This window comes from Anolis carolinensis, chromosome 2 (genome assembly GCF_035594765.1).
Source record: "Anolis carolinensis isolate JA03-04 chromosome 2, rAnoCar3.1.pri, whole genome shotgun sequence".
Lineage (NCBI taxonomy): Eukaryota > Metazoa > Chordata > Lepidosauria > Squamata > Dactyloidae > Anolis > Anolis carolinensis.
Genome location: NC_085842.1, coordinates 67,042,407 through 67,059,798, shown reverse-complemented (window position 1 = coordinate 67,059,798; position 17,392 = coordinate 67,042,407). Strand labels below are relative to the sequence as shown.

At 41.2% G+C, this 17,392-nt stretch overlaps 1 protein-coding gene across 4 annotated transcripts in view; it reads right to left on the bottom strand.

Annotated features, from left to right (window-relative positions):
- Positions 1 to 15,073, bottom strand: part of dnah12 (dynein axonemal heavy chain 12) — a 179,347-nt gene extending 164,274 nt beyond the window's left edge. For all 4 annotated transcript variants that reach the window (XM_062969868.1, XM_062969870.1, XM_062969869.1 and 1 more), the window contains exons 1-5: positions 14,916 to 15,073; positions 10,891 to 11,063; positions 4,035 to 4,125; positions 1,999 to 2,025; positions 1,482 to 1,671 (exon numbers count right to left, since the gene is read on the bottom strand). In XM_062969868.1, the coding sequence (XP_062825938.1) occupies positions 1,482 to 1,671; positions 1,999 to 2,025; positions 4,035 to 4,125; positions 10,891 to 11,063; positions 14,916 to 15,038 (604 nt within the window). In that variant the 5' untranslated portion in view covers positions 15,039 to 15,073. The remainder of the gene's footprint in view (positions 1 to 1,481; positions 1,672 to 1,998; positions 2,026 to 4,034; positions 4,126 to 10,890; positions 11,064 to 14,915) is intronic.
- Positions 15,074 to 17,392: the final 2,319 nt, after the last annotated feature.

Sequence of the window (17,392 nt, the reverse complement as noted above, 5' to 3'; positions counted from 1 at the left end):
TACATTGCCATATAATCCAATTAAAATCAGATAATCTATGGAAAAGGCCTAAGTGAGGCCTCTCCTGGGCTGAGTAGGTTGCTAGGAGACCAAGTGGGCGGAGCTTAGCCCTCTAACTGGCAGCAATTGGATAAAAACAATTATTCATGTCCCTCTAATTAGGACTTTATTTTTGTTTTGTTTTTGTTGTATCAACCTAGAGCCGTGGATGATGGGTTGTGTTGTCAAATTTCGAGGTTGGGGGGCTTGTAGTTTTGTTGTTTTGTCCGCAGCCCTAATTCCATCACTCATTTATATATATAGATAAAAGTGAAAACCTGTATGTGTGTATGTGGCACAGGTGTCTGCTCACAGAGACAGCTTCCAGCCTCCACAAACAGACTACAGTTCCCAGTGATGAGTGGCCACCAAGTCACTCCCTCAACTGACATTGCAGGTTACAGTGAGCACCAGGAACATGTAGCCCCAACCCCTGCCAATGTCCTTCCCAGACACTATGGCCCACCACCCAAGGAATGCTTTCATTTGGGGACCATTTCATCATAGATTTTGCTTTTTCCTCCACCACAGGCAGGCATCCCAGGGTTCTCCATGGACTCCGCATGGTTGAAGTTGTCATTCACCCTGCATCAACTCAGAGCACTGTGACTCCTACTGGGGAATTTAGCAGAGTTGTAGTTCACCTACACCCAGAATGCTATGAACCAAAACAATGATGGGTCTGCACCACACTTGCCATGCATACCTGATATGCCCAGATTTGAATGCTACTGGGTTTAGAGGGGAATTGGCCTGGACATTTGGGAGGAGTAGGTACTGGGATTTATAGTTCACTTGCAAGTGAACACTACCGATGATGGACCAGGACCAAACTTGGCACACAGAGCCCCCATAACCAATAAAACATATTGGACAATTTGGGGGAAAGAGAGTTATAGTTCACCTGCATCCAGAAAAACAGTGACCCCCACCGACAATGGACCAGGATCAAACTTTGCACAGAGAAGCCTCATGACCAACTGAACATACTGCAGGGGTTTGTGGGAATGGGCCTTGATGTTTTGGAGTTGTAGTTCACCTTTATCCAGACCACTGAACCCAGCCAACAATGGGTCTGAACCACAATTGGAACACAAACTCAACATAGCCTACTGTGGATACTGACAGATGTCCGGGAATCTGGGAGTTGTAATTGTTCACCCCATCCAGACAACACTGCAGCCAAGCGCTGACCAGCCAACAACAGATCTGGATCACACTTGGTACACAGACCCAAAATGGCCAACTTTGAATACTGGCAGGGTTTGGGGAGGATTGACTCACGATTCTGAGAATTATAGTTTGCCCACTTCAAACTGAGAATACATAACATTCAAAGACAAATAATGCCTTTTTCAAATAACCCGGGTACCGCCGGGTCCCCAAGCTAGTATGGAATATAATTGGTATAGCTGTGATACAGTACTGCCAGAAGAACTTACCCATATATCTCTTCATACTCTTTTCATAATCTTCTTTTACCTCAGCTAGAAGCTCTTCCACAAGCTTCTCTCTGTCCTTGCCTTCCATTAGTTTCTGTGGTATCAAAGTGAGCATGGATTCTAACCATTCCATCTGAATAGGCACCACTGGATTACTTTCTACACATTTCTTCAGAAAGAGATAGTTGGTCTGAAAAACACCATGATCAGTGTATATCAGTTATCTTACTTGACATGAAATTATGGATTTCCCATTGTTTTGTTATTTAAAAGTGTTGTCTTTTATTACACTTAGTTCTCTAGACGCTTTTCAATTTTATACAGAGAACTTTTATTTAGCTCAAATTGATATTTATATTAAATGTCAAAAAAGAGATATGTCTCAAGAATACTAAAATAGAATGCTATTAACAGAGTATGGAAAAAGTTATGTCATCTTCTGTATTGTACAATGAGACATGCATTTTACTATAAAATACATATTAAATTTTTTAAAGCACTTAAATGCTTCACTCACTCTTATTTGTTTCTGTTCACTGTTCATCTGTTGAAAAAAAAGACACAACAAAAATTAATTTCCCAAAAGCAGATGAGGAATGATGTCTTTGTTTGCATTGAGAGTTCAGTTTATGGTGATCACTAGGAAGGAGAAAAGCAACTGAATCCTAACATGGTGCTGGCTGAAATGACTCTCCCTGCAATTATCAGTCAAAATTGCCAGGAGAGTCATTTCAGCCAGCACCATGTTAGGATGCAGTTGTTACCTGACTAGTAGAACCAGTGCAGATGTGGGATGCTGATGATAGCAGGGGCTGCTAGCAGTCAATACTTACACACTGACATTATACTAACACAGACATTACCTGTCACCATTGTCACCTATGACTAACAATAATAATTGCTCTTCTACTATGACTACACCACAATGGCATTCAGATATTCCTGCTAAGGACTTGAAACTGCTGTTCTGTTTATAATTTAAATCTTAAAAGTTATATTTCTTGAACTCAATATGCACTTGAATAACACTGTTTATGACAACAAAAACATTAAAAAAATTTAAAAATTATATGCATTTGGTTTTCCCCCATGTTAAAAAGCGTGTCAAAAGACTACAAGCCAAAGAACAATTTCATACTCTAATTGTGCAACTGTGTATGTTCCCTAATATTTCATCCTACTTCTAAACTTTGTATCAATGTAGTTGTTGTGGCTCAGCCATCATGGCCCAGGTTTCATCAAGAGTTGGAGTCAGAAACAGATGAGGAGGCGGAATTCGAAGACATTCCTGCTCAGAATTCAGGCCCCATGGCCTTGCAGATGCCGGATACGCTAATTGGCAAACATTCCGAATTCTCTCCAGCATTAACCACACCAGATGGTACAGACTTGGGGGAGAATTGAAGTTTTAATTGGAGAGATTTTGTTACCCAAGATAGAAGTAGAAAACAAGGACTGAGAAGAAGTCAGACTCGCTCTCAAACTAGATAATGATTAGTTTTCCCATGAGAACTTTCGTGGGCCCTGTACTCCCTAATTCTTACAGACTTGGGATTCTGTTAAAAGTACTCTGCACTATATTTTCATTGCGGTGTCAACTTTGTCTTTCCTCGGAAGAGGTTCCACTTTCCAGCTCCTTGCCTTGTCTTATCATCTTTGAACTGGATTAGATGGCAGTGTAGACTCATATAATCCAGAGGTGAGGGGGGAAGAGAATGTTGAAAAGGAAGCTACTGGGCAGCAGCAAGAGGAGAGGGATCCCTTAGGCCCTTTCCACACAGCTCTATAAAATCCACATTGAACTAGATTATATGGCAGTATGGACTCAGATAATCCAGGTCAAAGCAGATATTGTGGATTATCTGCCTTGATATTCTGGGTTATATGGCTGTGTGGAAGGGCCCCAGTCAATATGTACTTAAAATGCAGTTCTGTCCTTCTCAAGATGCAAATACCAATGTATGTTAGATATATCAAAAACAATTTGTGAATTGTGTACTAACTACATCGCCTCTTGACATTTTACTACATAATTTAGGCTCTTTAAATAGAAGTGTTAGTATCTTAGGCCCCTTCTACACTGCCATATAAAATCCACAGTATCTGTTTTGAACTGGATTATATGGCCCCTTCAGACAGGCCCTATATCCCAGGATCTTATCCCAAGTTTTCTGCTTTAGACTGGATCATATGAGCCCACACTACCAGATAATCTGGGAAAAATAGAAAATCTGGGCTCAGATCCTGGGATAAAGGGCCTGTCTGGAAGGGCCCTGAAACAATTCAGTTGAAAGCAGAGAACGTGCATTTTCTGCTTTGATAATCTGGATTATCTGGCAGTGGAGAAGGTGTCTTAGTGTATGTGAAACCCCTTGGCAAGGGTCTTAATGCAGGCCTACTACATGGCTTTCCTACTACAAAAGAAATGGAAAGGCTAAAGCTTGGGATTTACTCAAGGAGTTACTTAATTCAGTTAATTCACTATGTTTGAATATAATATATAATGAGCTATAATTCCCAGAAAGATTATCCTCAAAAAGATTAGAAACTTACAGTATAAGGCAATTGTGGAATAGGAGGTTCAGCCTCTCTTCTAGCAAATTCGTCTATGGCAGTTGAGTAGTCTTTCATGGCTGCATTCACTCTGAAGTAAAATTTGCATTTTGATAGTATAAAAACATGATGAATAATAATTTGAAAAGAAATACAAGATAAAGCAGGAAAAAGGCTCTTAGCCTTCAGTCTATCCCCCCCAGATCATTCTCCCAGCAGGCAACGATTATTAGAGGCTGACATAGCAGGCACAGCCTCTTCTACACTGTCATATATAGTGTTCTCTCACTTATTGCGGGGGTTAGGTTCCAGGACCACCCGCAATAAGTGAAAATCCGCAAAGTAGGGACACTATATTTATTTTAAAATTTAAACTTTTTTAGTAGTTATAAACTATTTTAAGTCTTTATCAACCAAGTGTGTGTTGATAAACTGCCTCCTTCTCCACCCGTTGCCACTTGGGCTCCTTTTCTCTCCCTTTGGCTTCTCCTTCCTCTCTTCCTTAGGCTGTAAATTGTAATTATTTATAATACTCTTTTAGAATTTATTTAAAAACCGCAAAACAACGAATCCGCAAAAAGTGAACCGCGAAGTAGTGAGGGAACACTGTAATCCAGATTATCAAAGCAGATAATCCACATTACCTGCTTTGAATTGGATTATATGAGGCCCCTCTACGCTGCCATACAATCCAGAGTATCAAAGCAGATAATCCACATTATTTGCTTTGAACTGGATTATATGTCTACACTGCTATATAATCCAGTTCAAAGCAGATAATTTGGATTTTATATGGCAGTGTAGAAGGGGTATCTATTATCAAAGCAAATAATCTAGATTTTATATGGCAGTGTAGAAAGGGCCCAACACTTCCTAATGGAATATGTTCTGGATTACATGAATTTGCCAGCCATCCTTACTGAGGATACATTCTTTTAAACTGTAAATAGACATAAATTATTTTTAATTGCACTGCTTTCTCAAAGATACGGGGTATAGGGGCATTTGTGTTAGGAAAGTTTTAATAAAAATGACTATTTTTGAAGCTCAAATCTTGTTCCTCATTGTTTATTATTCAGTTATCCAGTTCTTTGCACTGGTGAGTAGGCCTACATGAATAAATAAAGTACACCATTTTTGTACTGCTCATCCTTACTTCTGAGACTGCCATGACAGGACAGTTGAGCTGGTGAGGCCATTAAAGAAGCATATTTTGGATGTTATCCAGCATCTTATTGGATCGGATACGCCACTCAACCATAAAGTTAACTTGTTTGCTTTTGTTTCTCTTGTCTGTGTGATATGCTGGTGTTGTACAAACTAGGCTGGTGACTAGGGCAGTGGCGCAGGCTGGTTAGCAGCCAGCTGCAACAAATCACTCTGACCAAGAGGTCATGAGTTCTAGGCCAGCCCGTGCCTGCGTCTGTCTCTGTTCTATGTTATGGCATTGAATGTTTGCCTTATATGTGTGCAATGTGAGTCCCCTTCGGGGTGAGAAGAGCGGAATATAAATACTGTAAATAAATACATAAATAGATTCTGATCAGACTACCCCTCTCTTTCCCTTCACCACTTTACAACTATGATCATTCAATAAAGGTGCCCATGTTTCTTCTTATACAATGGACTGATAGTTCCAGAGGTGAGGGAGGAAGATAATGTTTGGAAGGGAAGCTACTGGGGAGCAGCAAGAGGACAGAGATCTTTCAGGCCCCTTCCACACAGCTGAATAAAATCCACATTGAACTGGATTTTATGGCAGTGTGGACTCAGATAACCCAGATCAAAGCAGATATTGTGGATTATCTGCCTTGACATTCTGGGTTATATGTGTGGAAGGGCCCTTTGATAATGGAAATGAAGCATCCATAACTGAAGATTCCATGGTCCGCTTCTGTTGAAAGTTGAACATAGAATCGTGCTGGAGGATCTAGAGATGCTTAGAGTGTTCTCTCAGGTAAAAGAAATAGTGTTCATGATTTTGATTTCTAAAGTAATACAGTAATCTGCAAATAATCAAATCCACAAAAGTTAAACCCACATATATAAAAGATTGACTGTAATACTTGGTGTGAGCAAAGCGAGGTGAGACATTTCTAATCAGATAAATGTAAAGTGTTTAAATCTGGAAATGATAAACTTAAGTCTGCATCTACATTGCCACAGCTAATCTAAAAAATTGTGAAATAAACATCGAAAACTGGGAAGCCCTGGCCCTCGAGCATTTTAACTGGAGGTCAGCTGTTACTAATAGTGCCATGGATTTTAAGGAAGCACAAATAGAGGGCAAAAGAGAGAAACATGCCAAGGAGGAGGTACATCAAGCAAACCCTTGTTGGGACCATCTTCCATCTGGAAATCTATGTCCTCATTGTGAAAGACCATGCGGATCCAGAATAGGTCTTTACAGTCATTTACGGACCTACCACCAAGACTCTACCTTTCGAAGATAATTATACTCTGTCATGAGGGATCATCTATAGAACACTGCCATATAATCCAGTTTCAGAATGCAGATTAACTTCATTTAACTGGATTATATGACAGTGTAGACGTATATAATCCAGTTCAAAGAAGTAATCTGCATCCTGAAACTGGATTATATGGCACTGTAGATCCAACCTTTGTAGAAATAAGGTGGAATTAATAAAGACATGTGATATAATCAAAGCTATCGGGGGACATAATGCAAATAGAATTAATAATATCAGTAAGCATGCATGGAAAACCTATCAATGCAAAATCATCCATGTTTATGCTTCAAATACAGAAATAAAAGAGAAAGAAAGCTCCCTCCCCCCTCAACTTCAATGTTCACTGGAGAGATTGGTAGATCAGAAAAACCAGAGAGGAGGAAGATGGGCTGTTGTGAGGGTACAGATGACCACTCAAAGAACTACCACAACAGGTAAATAACTTGTCCTCCTTCTTCATACTCTCTGTACCTCACACAATTAGAGATCTGTTAGTTTACCAGTGGAGATGGGGCAGGTCAGCTGATGATGGATAACAGCACTACCAAAATTAACATCCATACTAGTATTGTACGAAATAGAGGGCTGTGGATAAGTGGCAGGTCTGTAGATGTCAAGAAGTGATATATTCCTTAGCCAAGCATAAGAGGTAGTGACAGCATGAGTAGAGTGGGAGCAAAACCCCACAGATCGTGGTTTGTGGGAAAACCGATATATCAGATTGATGAGGGTGATGACCTATATGGCAGTCTTTGAGGCAATACATGGGAGACAGCACTCCTTCCTCCATGACACGAGTAGACTACAGGATTCTCTGATTCTGGAGGATCATTGTGAGTAGAGGAACCCCAGTGGAGCAATGGGTGGGTTAAACCTTGTGCCAGCTGAATTGCTGAACTGAAGGTCGGAGGTTGGAATCCGTAAGACAGGGTGAGCTCCCGTCTGTCAGCCCCAGCTTCCCATATGGGTAAATGAGAGAAGACTCCCACAGGATGGTAAGACATCCAGGCATCCCCTGGGCAATGTCTCGCTAGTCGGCCGATTCTCTCACACCAGAAGCGACTTGCAGTATATTCTCAATTCGATTCTGATGCGATAAAAAAAATGTGAGTAGAAAGCGAGGGCTTTGCAGGCATTCAGGACAGGTGAAGCCATTTCCAGAGCTGTGAAGGGATGGGGACAGGAGGACTACATCTTAATTAAGATGGAAAGACACTACTTTTGGTAGGAAAGTAGGTTCAAAGTGGAAGATGACTTTGCCATCATGAAAAGTCATATTGAGAGAGTCCAGATGGAAAGCATATAATTTTCTCATCCTCTTTACATAAGTGATTGTGATTAGGAAGCAGGGGTGTACAAAGCTTTGGAGTTTGGTTTCACAATTCAGAGATTTGTATGATTCATATTAACAAATCTCCAAATTACTTATCGGAAAGGGACCCTTCTGAAAGATTACAAGTCAAAACAGAAGCCTTTCCAATAGATTGGTAAAGATTTGTTGTTTCAGAGCCTTTATTTCAATGTAACATACTCCGTCTGTAATTGTCTTGGATGGTAGGGGGCGAGGGCTGATGTGATTGACAAGGACTGCTGCATGCTGTTTTTTCCCTTGTCAGCCAATCAGAAGAAAGCCACTCACACGGCATTTTCCAAAGCTGGTCTCCTCACCTCAGCATCTCTGTGTCTTTGTGGTGTTTGCAGGAGAGATATAAAGATGTGTGCTTGGAGGTCAATGTTGTGTATTTCTTAAAACTTAAGCTTAAAATAGCTATTTGATAATCATTTGTTTATCTCCCTTCATATCCAGCCTATAACCATCCTCTGTTAAAATTAGCCAACTCCAAACTTATATTGTCCAAATTCCCATAGCTATACTCCCTCCCCAAACAGCCCTCTGCCCTCACACCCAGCAAATCAGACCCGTGAAATCCTACTTACCTGCCGGCTTCCTCTGACAGGACCAGCATTTCACTTTACAATTATGCTTATTGCTTATAACCCCCTTATCACCGCTTTAAAGTGGGCAGCCCCATTCTTCCGGCACGAGCAGAATTCTGGGAAATTTATTTGGAAAAGCAAGGACCTCTGTAGCAGAGTATTCAAAAGGCCCCATCCTAAACTACATTTCCCAGAACTCTGCTCGCACCAGAATAACAGGAATTTAAGTCTCATTGCTATGGAAATGATTTAGGTTAATCACATGTACTTAAATTGAAAACATGCTTTAAAATCAGTGGATACAGACTGATTGTTCTGAAACTTGGCAGGCTTTTTGTCCTGCTCATATTGTCTCTTTGTGCCACAATTTGTGCCTAAAAAATCAGTAGATGAACGAATCTTTCTGAAACTTTGCAGGATTGATGCCCTGGTTATGTAGTCTTATTATGCAGAAATTTAAGTGAATACCTCTTGTAGCATTTTATTAAAAATTATTTGTAAAAACTTTTAAAAATTCCTAAAAATCAGTAGATAACCTAAACTTTCTGAAACTTGCCAGGCTTACAGATGTAAATGTTGCTTACAAGTATGCCAAGTTTCATCTTGATAACTATAAGAATGAAAGAAAAATGAACCTCAAAATTTTCCCCAGTGCTGCTGACGGAACAAATCTTTAAAAAGCAATTACGAAGCTTCGGAGATTTGGATTACTAATCGGAACTGGACCCCTCTGAATCTTTATGAAATAAACCAAGGGGTGGGGCATTCTAATCTCTGAAACAAATTAGTAATCGGATTTCAGTCATTTCGCAGACTAAGAAGACTATCTTGAGTGTTGGATGTCAAAAGTCTCCACAGGCTCAAGAGCTTGTGTGTGAACTGTGAAAGAAAGAGAGAATGAGAGAGAGAGAGAGAGAGGCTGACAAAGGGGATTGGTTCTCTGACCAGCAGAGAGAGATTGGTGAGGCCATTGAAGATTTCTTCATTAAGTATTTTTAAAAGTTAAAACTATACTATCTACAATTGGTTTCAAGGATGCCAGATATCTTAAAAAGCAGTTCTCCTTGGAAAAAAACAACCAATATAGGAATGGGCTGTTAGCACTTTTGTATTTAAACTACCTTTTGAAGACATCTCAAAAGTCCATTCTTTTTCTCCAGAAGTACCTGACAATCAAATAAAATTACTGGATAATTCACCAAGTACAGCAGGCCTCTAGTACCTGTTGGGGTTTAGCTCCAGAACTCCCTATCAATACCAAAATCAATGGATTTTCAAGACCCATTATATAAAATTGTGTACAGTAGAGTCTCACTTATCCAACACTCACTTATCCAACGTTCTGGATTATCCAACGCATTTTTGTAGTCAATGTTTCCAATATATCATGATATTTTGGTGCTAAATTCGTAAATACAGTAATTACTACATAGCATTACTGTGTATTGAACTACTTTTTCTGTAAAATTTGTTGTATAACATGATGTTCTGGTGCTTAATTTGTAAAATCATAACCTAATTTGATGTTTAATAGGCTTTTCCTTAATCTCTCCTTATTATCCAACATATTCGCTTATCCAACGTTCTGTCGGCCCGTTTACGTTGGATAAGTGAGACTCTACTGTAGTAAAATGGTGTTCCTTATATAAAATAGCAAAATCAAAGTTTACTTCTTAGAATGTTTGTGGGGGCAATATTTTGAGCTGTGGGTAACTGAATTTGTGGATATAGAATCCATGGATATGGAGGGCTGGCTGTACATTAAACTAGAAGCTGTACACTCAGTTTCAATAATTTAGCTTATGAATTGTGGGTAATAGCTATTTGGCTTCTTCTTTTGTTGTTGTGGTCTGTGACTCTATCATATGGGTTTTCTGGTAGGATTTCTTAAGAGAGGGTTTGCCCTTGCCTGTCTCTAAGGCTGAGAGAGTGTCCAAGGTCACACAGTGGATTTTCCTAACAAAGGAGGAAGTCAAATCCTAGTCTCCCAGTGCCTTAGTCAAACACTCAGACCAGTATAGCACACTGGATCTCTCTCCTTCATCTCCTTATTCCTAAACTAGTAAGAAGATTGAGCTGCTTCAAAACAGCGTGTTTGGATGACAGCAAAACTTCCAGTGAATTTCCAGGTGGGAAGAGAGAACTATGTTGGTCTACTGTTTTATTTTTAACAGAAATCAGAAGGTAAAACACTTCAAATATAGATAAACATTTTACCTGCTTAAGACTGCACATCCTACTACTGCTCTAAAATCATAGCTACCTAACATTTGACAGCCCTGATCGAAAGAAAGTTGCAGTAGCACATTTGAGAACCAAGATAAAACACACAGCTCTCTTACCAAAAGAGATTCATGTGCTATCTGATAGAAAATACAAAGATCGCACATCTACAATAGCTTTCCTTTTCTAATGCTTTCTATAAAAATCTAAAAATCTCTTACATGATCTTATTGAGCATCTTTTGCTGTTCTTTGACTCTTCTGTATTTCATTAGTTTTTTCTGTTTTCCTGTCAGTTCCTTAGATGTGCAGGGCACAGGAATAGGTGGTAATCGAATGTTCGGTGCATCATCATCATCATCAGGGGGTCCTGAAGATTTACTAAGAGCTGACATCTAAAATAACAATCAAACAATTCTGAGCAGAAATAAAAATTGTCAGATTATTCAAATGCACTTACACAAAAATAAGCATATGGCATCTTTGATTTCTCCAATAGAAAGCACTGTAATTATATCTCAATATCAATAGGGGCTAGCCTGATCATCAAGGCCGCTTCTACATTGCCATATAATCTAGATTATCAAAGCAGATCATCCACATTATCTGCTTTGAACTGGATTATATGAGTTTACACCGCCGTATAATCCAGTTCAAATCAGATATTCTGGATTTTATATGGCAGTGCAGACAGTCTCTTAATTATGTGTCTACAACTGGACCAAAGGCACCACTTCATTTTAAATCGATAGTGATTCAAGTGTGAAGAGGGTCCTGGGATTTCTTGCATGTGAAAGCAAAGGAAACCAGTCTCAATGGATCGGAAAAGCCAGTTCCTCTCATTCCATCACACTGTAGACAAAGGAACCTAGGGCACCATTTTGCAAAGAAGGACTAGCTTAGCACTCAGTGCCTCTCTCACTGAGTTTTGAAAAAAGTAGAGACTTTTAGTCCAGGGCAAACCCAATCTGAAATCGGAATTGTTATGAAATAGCAAAGAAAGACATTTGTGTTGTTGTTGTAGATAAAACTGAAAATAAAACCATCAACATTGTTGCTTTTTCATGCAGAAACTCATTACACTCTGCATTGGTTGTTGTGAGCAGACCAAGACTGTGCTGAAGGATATTCCGTTATTTTAACAGTATTTGAGTGTTTTGAGTGATTTTAACTGATTTGTCTATTTAATTCCATATTTAATATTTTTATGTTGTGGATTTCAAATTGTATTGTTTTTTAATGTTGGGAGCTGCTTTGCTGATAAAACTGAGCTATAAATAAATATAATGATAACAGTAACAACAACAACTTTTACTACTAGGACTTCTGAAAGGCAACTACTCGGTTATCAAATGAACAAAATGATAGAGCATAAGGGCCCCTTCCTTTGGCCTGATCAAAGCATGGTTCTTCTCATGTCCCTAATGATTTGACTCTATACAGGCAGATCTGGACATCAAGGTAAATCCAACCCCTTCTAAGGACCAAGAGATCTTGAGAATCATAGAGTTGGAAGAGACCACACGGGCCATCTAGCCCTACCCTTTGCCATGTAGGAAAGGCACAATCAAAGCACCCAGCCTCTGTTTAAAAGCTTCTTGAGGCAGAGAGTTCTCAAGGAGTTCAATGTCAGTGTAAAATGTATCCTGGTTTTGAGGGGAGAAAGAGCAATGTTCAAGCTGTGCAGGGAGTCAGTCCCAAAAAAACCTACTGTGTATCTACACCAGGCATGGGCAAACTTCGGTCCTCCAGGTGTTTTGGACTTCAATTCCCACAATTCCTAAGAGCCTACTGGCTGTTAGGAATTTTGGGAGTTGAAGCCCAAATACCTGGAGGGCTGAAATTTGCCTATGCCTTGTTGGAGAGAATAACCTTCTCAACTCTCCTCAATCTAATGTTTTGCCCGCTTATAATGTGTCAGTTTATTTTCTGAAGTGTAAGTCTTCTTTGGCTTACAGTTTTCTTAGCTCTATGTACTTGAGGCAGTGGGAGGGGCTGAGGACGTGCAACTGGTTCAGTGACTGTTTAGAATGCAATTTTAAAAAGGATGATAGTTGAGGAATGACAGTTGAGGCATGAATCTGTTTGAGTACAGAAGCTAATGTTAGAAGTTAGAAGTCAGTTGAGGCTTGAGTCCCTTGGAAGTAAATTGTTATAAAAACCAGCTGTACAGAGCAATATAGTTTTGAAGAGATTGATAAAGACTCTAAGTTAAGGATACAAACTGAAATGTTTTGAAGTTTCACTTTACAAGAAATGTACCTGTATATTTAAATACATGAAGTTGTGAGTAAAACAAAAATGTTCTTTTAAAGAAACCTACTTGAATCTTTGTCTGCTGAGAGCATCGAATAGAAATAAGATCACAGAATCATACAGTTGAAAGAGGCCATCCAGTCCAACCTCCTGCCAAAAAGCAGGAAAATCACATTCAAAGCACCCCTGACAGATGGCCACCCAGCCTCTGCTTAAAAGCTTCCAAAAAAGGAGCCTCCACTATACTCCAGGGCAGAGAGTCCAACTGTTAAATAGCTCTCACAGTGAGGAAGTTCTTCCTAATGTCCAGTTGGAATCTCCTTTTCTATAGTTTGAAGTCCTTGTTCTGCGTCCTAGTCTCCAGGGCAGAAGAAAACAAGCTTGCTCCCTCTTCCCTATGACTTCTCCTCACATATTTATACATGGCCCTCATCATGTCTCCTCTTAGCCTTCTCTTCTGCAGGCTAATCATGCCCAGTTCTTTAAGCCTCTCCTCATATGGCTTGTTCTCCAGACCCTTGATCATTTTAGTCACCCTCCTCTGGACACCTTCCAGCTTGTCAACATCTCTCTTCAATTGCGGTGCTCGGAATTGGACACGGTATTCTAGGTGTGGCCTGACCAAGACAGAATAGAGGGGTAGCATGACTTCCCTGGATCTAGACACTATACCCCTATTTATGCAGGCCAAAATCTCATTGGCTTTGTTTTGTCCCCACATTGCATTGTTGATCTCGTGTTTATATCTACGTGCCAAGTGATCATCCATTACCCAATAAACTAAAGCAGTGGTTCTCAACCTGTGGGTCCCCAGATGTTTTTGGCTTTCAACTCCCAGAAATCCTAACAGCTGGTAAACTGGCTGGGATTTCTGGAAGATGTAGGGCAAAACCAACCTGTGGCGACCCACAGGTTGAGAACCACTGAACTAAAGGAACACTCCTGAAATTTTGCTACCAATAGGTTGTGATCCTAACAGCCAGGGCCATAGCCAGAAAAATGTGTGTGTGTGTGGGTGGGGGGGAGACTTTTTTAAAGCGAATCATGAAGAGTACATAACTCAAAATAATTTAGAAATCAGGCTCCATCGACAAACTTCAGTGGACACTCATGGAGGTTTGGTTAACCAGTTAAAATTCACGAGTAAACCACATTGTTTAAAAAAAAAACCTGAAACATTTCGGGGGGGGGGGGGGAGCCCTGCTAACAGGCCATAATCCATTAGTCCAATATGCCTGATCTACACTCTATAATTAATGCAGTTTGATACCCCTTAAACTGCCATGGAGCCATGCTATGAAATCAGGATTTGTACTTTGGTGAGGCAACAGCATCAATTGGCAGAGGAGGCTGAAAACCTTGTAAAACTACAACTCCCATGATTCCATAGCATTGAGCCACAGCAGTTAAAATGGAGTCGAACTCCATTCATTCTACAGTGTAGTGATGCACTGGTCCCTGTTTGTGCCTGGCCGGGACACCTGCGTATTAATACAGTAAAGTCTCACTTATCCAATGTAAATGGGCCGGCAGAACGTTGGATAAGTGAATATGTTGGATAATAAGGAGAGCTTAAGGAAAAGCCTATTAAACATCAAATTAAGTTATGATTTGACAAATTAAGCACCAAAACATCATGTTATACAACAAATTTGACAAAAAAATTAGTTCAATACACAGTAATGCTATGTAGTAATTACTGTATTTGCGAATTTAGCACCAAAATATCACGATGTATTGAAAACATTGACTACAAAAATGCGCTGGATAATCCAGATAAGCGAGTGTTGGAGAAGTGAGACTCTACTGTACTAACACCAAGGTGCTGAGGCATGGCACGTAGTTGGGAGAAGGCTGCCTCAAATGAGAGTGGAGACTTTGTGCGGCTTTCAGTCATGAAAATCCAGGAGAATCCGTAGTGATAATAATGGGCTCTTCAGAGCCTTGGCCTCTTTCCCTGCAGGGAGGGACCCCCATTCCTGGCCGCTCACCTCGCTCGATTTTGGAGGCTCTTGGACCAAACTTGGGCCGGGGAGGAGGATTCTCTCGCAGGGTAGAGAAGAGAAGGAAGCCGCCGCCGAGCACGACGAGCACAACAGCGCCCTGGTTACCATGGAAACCGTCGCGCGAGCGCCCTCTTGCCGTTGAGGTTGGGATGGAAGCCGGAAGTCACGCGCAGGAGGCGCTGGAGCCGGCATGGGCAAACTTGAGCACACCAGGTGTTTTGGACTGCAACTCCCAGAATTCCCTGCCGGCTGTTCGGAATTATGGGAGTTGAAGTCTAAAACACCTTGGTGGGGGGCTAAGATTTGCCCATGCCTGCGCTAGAGGCCCAAGTTTTAGAAATTAGCATTACAGGATTCAGCCAGGTTTTCAGGATTTCCTCCAGTGGCGTCCCAAGATTCTATGCCCCCATCTGCACTGATCATTTAAAGCAGTTCGAGGCTAGCTCCAAACTCCAACAAAAGCGTGCAAAAGAAAGCCTTGGAACCAGCTGAAGGTTCAGCTGTTTTTTGGTCAGGAGCGACTTGAGAGACTGCAAGACCCTCCTGGTGTGAGAGAATTGGCCATCTGCCCAGGGGAAACCCGGATGTTTTTGATGTTTTTACCATCCTTGTGGGAGGCTTCTCTCAGGTCCCCACATGGAGTTGGAGCTGATAGAGGGAGCTCATCTGCACTCCGCCCCGGGTTGGATTCAAACTGGCAACCTTTAGGTCAGCAACCCACCTTCAAGTCATCAGTCCTGCCGGCACAAGGGTTTAACCCACTGTGCCACCAGGCGGTCCAGATGGCGATAACATAAACCACAGAGCATTGGTGTGCATTAAGGGTGTTCAGTACTGTTTCATAGGAGCCTCCGGTGGCATAGTGGGTTAAAGCCTTGTGACTTGAAGGTTGGGTTGCTGACCTAAAGGCTGCCAGGTTTGAATCCAACCCGGGGAGAGTGCTGATGAGCTCCCTCCCCGGGACATGAGAGAGGGATGGTCAAAACACACTGGCATCCCCTGGGCAACGTCCTTGCAGACGGCCAATTCTCTTGATGAGGAACTGGAAAATACAGATTTTTAGACATATATTGTATGCACATTAAGAGCACTGAGATGTAGAAAAAATCATGCTGTCTCTGTACCAGGCACTCAGACACACACACAAAGAATGTGCAGGGGTCTGTGTAAATGTACAAGCTGGCAGGACAGGGAGAAGGGGGGCTGTTATCTATACATTCCATTAGGGGGAGAGCGGACTTTTGACAGGTCAAGAGTAGGCCTCTTGATAGATTTCTCTTAGTATCTGTAACTTGCTACAGGCTTTTAGAGTGCTTAGATAGAAAAATGCTGATACATGCATATTTATGCCCATGATGTAGACATGTGAAGTGATGTACTGATGACGAGATGTATGTAGAAGCATGTTCTTTGTCTGAAAATGTATAAAAGGCAATGTCAACGCCTTGATTGGGGCTCTGGTTTGCTTTTGGAAGAAATTCCACATCCAGAGTCTTCAGCTGAAAATAATAAACCGGACTTTTTGGCCTCTCAAAAGATCGCTCTTGGTGTTATCTCTCCTATCATCTACAACACTCTCACACTAGAAGCGACTTGCAGTTTCTCAAGTCATTCCTGACACGAAAAAAAAAGATATTGTTTCATTATCAGGGCAGAGGCCACTAGGGGGCTTTCTTCTTCTTCTTCATTCGTCCAGTTGCTTTCGACTCTTCGTGACCTCATGGCAGAGCTCCCTGTCGGCCATCGCTGCCCCCAGTTCCTTCAAGTTCAAGCCAGTCACTTCAAGGATATCGTCCATCCATCTTGCCCTTGGTTGGCCTCTCTTCCTCTTCCCTTCCATTTTCCCCAGCATCATGATCTTTTCCAAACTTTCCTGACTTCTCATGATGTGGCCAAAATACTTCAACTTTGCCTCCAATATCCTTCCTTCCAGTGAGCAGCCGGGCATTATTTCCTGGAGGATGGCCTGGGGCTCTAGAGAGAGGATAGTCCATTTTATGGAGGAGGGAGTTTGAAGGAATAATATTTCCTGTTTTCCTGTTATTCTCCCCACCCATGTCACTTAATTTATGATAGGGGAGGGGGAATAACCAGCGACAATAGGTAAAATGCTTTTCCTCCTCCCCCTCCCCCTGTAAAATGGACTATCCTTCTCTAGCGCCCCCTAGTGGCTTCCACCCTGACAATGGAACAGTACCGAAAGCCTTTAATGCGCACCATTGCTATGTGTTATCACCATTGGACAGCCAACTGGTTCCAGGCTTTCCTCTAAGGCCTCATCTACACTACCATATAATCCAGTGTTTGAATCCAGATTATCTGCTTTGAACTGCATTATATGGCAGTGTGGGCTCATATAATCCAGTTCAAAGCAGATAATCCAAATTCAGAAACTATTACATGACAGTGTAGACTCAGCCTTAATAATCTGCACAGTAAAAACACTTCAATCTTTACTTGAA